Genomic DNA, 7426 nt, shown 5'->3' with positions numbered 1-7426 from the left:
CTTAAATCCATGATCATCAACTCCAAAACAAGGTATCATATTACCTTTTTAGAATAGTGAGGTAAAAGGTTTTGATCACCTCCAAAATACTTGCACTCCACCACTTCTCGTGAGAACCTAGAAACCCAACGATCCACATAAGAAACCAATAATCGGTCGTCAAAGCACAAGGAGAAAGGGGGTATTCGGCTTTAAGAAATAAAATGAAGGAAAACAGGTTGAACTAACAGAAGACAACACAACACATACTTTATATCAAGAACTCTTGTAGAAATTGAGTTAATCAACCCTCACCATAGGGCTCAATAATAATCGACCAAGAATACCTAATAATAGAGAAAACCAAAGAAAATAAAGAAAGGCAGGGGGACAATCGGCTATTGAAGAGAAACTAAAAAAGAGAGAATAGAATCGCGTGGAGGGAGAGAGAGTAGCCTAGAAAAAACATCCAATATGCAGTGGAAATAATAAGAGAGGGAAAAAAGAAGAAAATGGAGAACAAAAGGGGAGCAATCTCGATAGTGCTTGAGGGATGTAATCGGCCAGTATTGGAAGAGAAGGGAAATGCAGAGATTTAGCCAATCAAAGTAAAGAAGGGTGCAAACTGAAATAACCTCACAGTAAAACACCTTAAAACGAAAAGCTAATTTCGACTTTAGAGAGAAAAAATACCGACATAAGGAAAAATTGAAGCCAAGGTCCCCAGCAACAAACTGCTACCAAAACGCAGAAAAGAACCCCTGATAGCCGAATGTATGAGTGCCTAAAGCTCCAATACGGCACGACTCTTCTCTCCAACCTAAATTTCTTGATTTTCTCCTAATATCACTCCATGGTTCTCTCTACAAAAATCTCATTCATATCCATAACAACCATTATCCAAACCCTTGATTCTCTCCCTTTGACCAAGTCTACAACCACCTCAGCAGAATTTCAATCCAACTCTACCTCTGTCACCTCATGGCAATAAAATAAAAACACCTTGTATGCCATGGGATTCGAACCCAAGTTCCCCCAGTTACCAAGGCATGCCACTTGCCACCAAGTGACAAGGCTTTTTGTGACACATTTTACCCACAAATATTCATAAGCCCAACAAGCTAAAGCCAAGGCTCGCTTAAGGGGAAAAACTAAAATTTTTGCAAAAGCCCAGACTTGAGCCCAGGCTTTTCAAACGCTCCCAAACACACCCAAATCACTTAGCCAATAAAGCAAACATGATAGTTACGTCAAAGTTTGCAAAAACAAAGACCCCAAATTTATAGGGCATTACAACTCTACCCCTTTAAAGAAATTTCAGCCTCGAAATTTACCTGGTCAGAATAAGTGAGGGTTTTGCTGTCGCATCGCCTTTTTAGGCTCCCACGTGGCTTCCTATAAACTATGATTACGCCAAAACACCTTGACCAATGGAATAGATTTCCTTCTCAGCACTTTGACATCACGATCCAGTATTTGCACCGGTTCTTCCTCGAAAGTCAAATCAGTCCTAACCTTAATTTCCTCAACTGGCACAATATGTGTGGGATCAGAGTGGTAACGCCTAAGCATGGAAACGTGGAACACATCATGAATCTTGTCTAAATCTGGAGGCAATTCAAGCTGATAGGCAACTGGTCCCACCCGTTTCAGAACTGGTAAGGCCCGATAAACCTAGGGCTAAGCTTGCCCTTCCGTCCAAATCTCAGGATTTTCTTCCACGGTGAGACCTTCAAAAAGACATAATCCCCCAAAGAGTACTCGATTTCTTTACGCTTTAAGCCTACACATGATTTCTTACTATCAATTTCTTTTTTTAATCGATCTCAAATTAACTTTACCTTTTCTTCAGCATCAGAAACTAATTCAGTATCAGAAACTAACTCTGGCCCCAAAACTCGCCGCTCACCAAGTTCTGTCCAACAGGTAGGAGTACGACACTTACGACTATATAACGCCTCGTACGGTGCCATCTGAATATTGGACTGATAACTGTTGTTGTAAGCAGACTCTGCCAATGACAAGTAGTCTTCCCAACTGCCTCGAAAATCAATTACACAGCATCTTAACATGTCCTCCAGTATCTGAATCACCCTTCTAACTAATCGTCTGTCTGGGGGTGGAACACAGTACTGAAGTTCAATCTTGTACCCAAATCCTCGTGTAACTTCTTGGAGAATCGAGATGTAAATCTAGGATCTCAGTCAGATATGATATAAATTGGTAATTTATGTAGTCTCACAATCTCAGCCACATACAACTTCGCCAATTTCTGCAGCGAATAATCAGTATGGACCGATACAAAATAGGCAGATTTCGTTAGTCTGTCTACAATAATCCATACCGAATCCTTCTTTGTAGGCTTCAAGGGTAGCCCTCTCATAAAATTCATAGTTACCCTTTCCCGCTTCCAGAGTGGAATCTTAACTGGCTGCAATAACCCAGAAGGCAGCTGATGCTTAGCTTTAACTTGCTGGCAAGTCAGACACTTACTCACGTAATCGGTAACTTCGTGTTTCATTCCAGGCCACCAACACAGCTCACGAAGATCACGGTATAACTTGTTTCTGACAGGATGCATAGCATATGGAATACTATGCACCTTTTGCATATAGACTGCCTCAAATCAGAATCCTTCGGTATACAAACTCTCCCACGGAAACACAATACTTCCTCACTATTCAGCCCAAAATTCACAGTCTCACCATTCTCAACTTGTCGAAAGCGAGAAACCAGTGATTCATCTAACAACTGTTTATTCTTAATTTGTTCAGTCTACGTCAGTTTCACTTAAAGCTCAGCCAATAAACTACCATCATCAAATAGACTGAGACGAGCATACATCGATCTAAAATCAGATACAACCCTTTGGCTTAGTGTGTCAGCTACCACGTTAGCCTTACCAGGGTGGTACTCAATCGAGCAGTCATAATCCTTAAGCAGCTCTATCCATCTTTGCTGCTTAAGATTCAACTCCTTCTGAGTAAGAAGGTATTTGAGGCTCTTATGATCTATGAAAATAATGCACTTCTCACCGTATAAATGGTGCCTCCAAATCTTTAACGCGAACACCACCGCAGCCAACTCCAAGTTGTGAGTAGGGTAATTCGCCTCGTGAGGCTTAAGCTGACGTGATGCGTAAGCAACCACTTTACCTTCCTGCATCAGCACACAACCTAATCCGATGTGCGACGCATCAGAACCTTTTTCAGTTTTTCAAAACTCTCTTGTTACTTATCAGTCCAACTAAACGATACTCTTTTTGTAGTAACTTAGTCAGAGGTGCAGCAATCACAAAAATCCCCTCAAAAAAGCGTCTATAATACCCAGCCAGACCCAGAAAACTTCGAATCTCTGATACAGTCTTCGGTGGTTTCCAATCTAATATGGCTTCAATCTTTCGAGGATCAACCCTAATCTCCTCAGTAGATACCACGTGACCCAAAAACGTTACTTCTCCCAGCTAGAACTCACACTTGTTGAACTTTTCATATAGCTGCTTCTCCCTCAAAATTTGCAAAACAGTTCAAAGATGCACATCATGATCCTCCTCAATTCTTGAATACACCAGAATATCATCTATAAAGATAATTATGAACCGGTCCAGATAGGGTTGGAACACCCGATTCATGAGGTCTATAAAGACTGCTAGTTCATTCGTAAGCCCAAACGGCATTACTAGGAACTCGTAGTATCTATATTGATTCCTAAATGTTGTCATGTACACACAGTCTTGTTAACCCTTAGCTGATGGTACCTAGAGCAGAGGTCGATCTTGGAGAAAACTGAAGCTACTTTAAGTTGATCAAAAAGATCATCAATCCTTGGAAGGGGGTACTTGTTCTTGATCGTCAGCTTGTTTAACTGCCGGTAGTTGATGCACATGCGCATAGTCCCATCCTTTTTCTTTACGAACAACACCGATGCTCCCCACGGAGACACACTTGGTTGAATAAACCTTCAGTCTAGAAGCTCTTGAATTTGATCCTTTAATTCCACAAGCTCCTTTGGTGCCATCCTATACGGGGCAATGGACACCAGAGCTGTTCCAGACAGTAGCTTAATTTCGAATTCGACCTCATAGTTTGGAGGCAACCCAGGAAGGTCATTAGAAAATACATCCAGAAATTCTTTGACAGTTCTAACATCTCCTACCGAAGGACCTTCAGAATCAGAAATGCTCACATACGCTAGAAACTCTCCGTAACCCTTGCGAACCAACTTTTCGGCCCTTAATGCTGAGATTACATTAGACGGATAATTCCTTCGCTCCCCTATCACAGCTACCTTCTCATCCTTAGTAGTCTTCAACACCATTCGCTTAGCAGCACAATCTAAACTCGCACAGCATTTCACTAGCCAGTCCATACCCAAGATAAGGTCGAATTGTCCAAATGGTAATTCCATCAAATCCGCTGGAAAGATTATACCTTGAACTTCTAAGGGCACGTCTCTAAACAATTTGTCTACCCTAACTGACTATCCTAGTGGACTTATCACAGTCATTTCACTAGTCGTATTCTCAAACTGGATACCCAACATCTCAGACACAGTGCATGCAACATACAAATGCGTAGACCCAATATCAATTAAAGCAATGTATGGCATGTTATGAATAAAAAATGTACCAGCTATAACGTTAGGGACGTCACCATCCTTTTAGCGACGAACAGCATAAACTAGAGCTGGCTGCCTGGCCTCAGTGTTACCAGCACTTCTACCCGGTGCTCCACGACCACGTCCATTATCCTTTCCACCCTTGGCCTGACCACGGCCTCTCGGTGTCTGCTGACCACCTCTCACTAGCTGAACAAACCTCTGTTCTACAGCTTGCATTTGAACAGGCCTCTAAGGACAATTCTTGACCTGATAATCCATAGACCCACATCTGAAGCATGCCCTGGTTTGTCTCCAACACTCACCCTGGTGAGACCTCCCACAATTCGTGCAAGTCTGCAGTCTAACCATAGTAGTAGGGACTGTTCGAACTGACCCCTCAAATTTGGCCTTCTTTATAGGCCTTCTAGAAGAACCCGGGGGCCTTGAATCCCTCTTAAATCTACCCCTATCTTTCTCACGATTTTGGCACTCCGAACACTTCACATCCTCAAACAATTTTTTCTTTCTCAATCAAGGCAGCAAAGTCCCGCTCCCTCTGCAGAGCAATCAGCACACGCAACTCATCTGGGAGTCCATCCTCAAAATACACACAACATTCATACTCAGTTGCGACAATCCCGCGGGCATATCGACTCAGCCGGAGAAACTCTGCCACAATATTGTTCCCTTGGGTCAGATTTAGAAATTTCTTCATTCAGGCATCCACACAACTCGCCCAAATGTATTTCCCTTAAAAGGCCGCCCTAAAGAAGTCCCATGTCAAACAGTCGACCTGCATACCATCTCTCACGGTGAGCCACCATTGGTAGGCCTTATCTCGCAGTAAAGACACTGCTCCTTTTAATTTTTGCTCTACAGTGCAATCAAGGTCGTCCATTATCCACTCGGTGGCCTCTAACTAGTACTCTGCCACATTTGGGGCTACACTAGAAACACCCTTGAAAATTCCCGCTCCATTAGCCCGGAGTCACTTAGAAATTAACCCCCATCCCACTGATCCAGTACTTGCTCCAGCAACCCTCTCTAGAACACGAAGCATTGCTTGGGATAAAGCATCATCCCCTATAGCTAGATCGTGAGACCCTGTCTCAGTCACTGGTGATGCTGGCACCTCCCTAGTAAGCATGTGGCCCGAGGCTGAAGACTCAGCCCTAGCACTTCCTCAGCCTCTACTGCGGCCTCGTGTACCCCTTCTGCGAGTACCTCTTGTGCTCATATCGTTATAGCGTATTATCTGTTTATAGAGTCTTATGAATCAGTTCATAATTCCAGTAATTATTATCAGATATCTTATGATCAAGCAGTAGTTAAAGTTTGTTATTGTAGAGTAGAATCTCACTACAATTTTCAGTCTTCTACAGTTTCAGTTAATTCAGACCCAAGGGTTTCCAGTATAGTACCACTACCTAGAGTATAACATATCAGTCTATAATGGTAATGTAATATCCTGAATTAGGGCTTAATCGGAATAGTGGTTTCGTGACCACAAATCTGAGATAGAAATAATTATTTTATAATTATTTTGATGATTATGATATGATTGCATGATTGTGTGAAAATTTCGTGATGAAATTCTATGCCTAAAGTGCTTAAATTGAAAGTAGGGACTAAATTGAATAAGTTGCAAAACTTGCATTCTAGAAGTTTTTAGTATGAAATTGTTTTGAAATATTAATGAGGAGGTCTTAAATAGCAATTTGACCAATTTTAAGTTCATGGACAAAATTAGGACATGGAAGGAATTTTTGGAAAGTTTAGTAGTACGGGTATTTTGGTCATTTAGTTATTAAAATGAATTAAAAACAAAATTAAAAGCCAATTTTTGTCCATCTTCTTCATTAGGCCGAAATTTCAAGGGTTCTCCATAGCTAGGGTTTGTTTCAAGCTTCCAAGCTCTATAATCAAGAGAAACGAGATTCAAGTTGCGATCGAGGAAAAGAAAAGATTGTGGACTAAATTGCAAAATCTTTATATTTTGGTACCAAGGTAAGTTCATGTGTAAATAATGTAGCATAATTGTTATTTTTAAGTTATTGATGTTAATTATATGATATGCTGATTTTTTTATCGTGAAATATTATGCTTTGTGGTTAATGTTGAGTAATATGCAAATTATGTTTACTACTTGATAAATATGAATTGCTACCGAATATCGGTTCCGATATTCCATGGAAGACGGCAAATGTGAGATCGAGGGAAAAAGCCCATTTGAACCTTAGGAATAGATTAAGATACAAGTGACATGTCACTAGGATGGTTGAGCATCCGAACTCGTTGAGTTGAGTCCGAGTTCACTTATGGATGCGAATGTCCGAACTCGTTGAGTTGAGTCCGAGTTCGTGAAATGTAACTAGGCATCCAAACTCGTTGAGTTGGGTCCGAGTTCACTTATGGATCTGACGCTGAGCTCGTTGAGTTGAGTCCGAGTTCACTTAGGGCGGGTTACATGATTTCTTGATTACATATGAGGCACTTATGTGCAAATTATCCGTGTATTTGAGTTGTATTCGATGTGTTCAACGGTGAAATTTCTAGTGAAATGGAAGAACACTTAAGATGCAAGTGACGTTTTGGTAAGTGTTGTGAAATGGACACTTTGGACGGTATGTTCTTAACCCTCGGGTTGAAAATAGATACAACAACGATAAGGTGGTAAGATGATGAATGATGTTTATAAATGTGATATATGTTTTGGTGATACCATGCTAAAGTTGTTTGGTATATTAGTATTGTTATGTTACTTGTTAATTACATATGAACTTACTAAGCATTTATGCTTACTCCTCCTCTTTATTTACTGTAGTTTTGAGCAGGCCACTTCGGAACC

At 41.0% G+C, this 7426-nt stretch overlaps 1 protein-coding gene across 1 annotated transcript; it reads right to left on the bottom strand.

Moving 5' to 3' along the window:
* Positions 1-1374: 1374 nt before the first annotated feature.
* Positions 1375-2590, bottom strand: LOC108464972 (uncharacterized). The gene is made up of 4 exons (XM_017765259.1): positions 2408-2590; positions 1973-2171; positions 1821-1894; positions 1375-1602 (listed from the first exon to the last, which is right to left on the bottom strand). Exons 1-4 carry the CDS (start codon positions 2588-2590, stop codon positions 1375-1377), a joined length of 684 nt encoding a protein of 227 aa, XP_017620748.1.
* Positions 2591-7426: the final 4836 nt, after the last annotated feature.

The sequence above is a fragment of the Gossypium arboreum genome, chromosome 10 (assembly GCF_025698485.1).
Source record: "Gossypium arboreum isolate Shixiya-1 chromosome 10, ASM2569848v2, whole genome shotgun sequence".
In the NCBI taxonomy this organism is placed as follows: Eukaryota; Viridiplantae; Streptophyta; class Magnoliopsida; order Malvales; family Malvaceae; genus Gossypium; species Gossypium arboreum.
The sequence above is the reverse complement of the archived record's forward strand: the minus strand, read 5'-3'. Positions and strand labels throughout refer to the sequence as shown.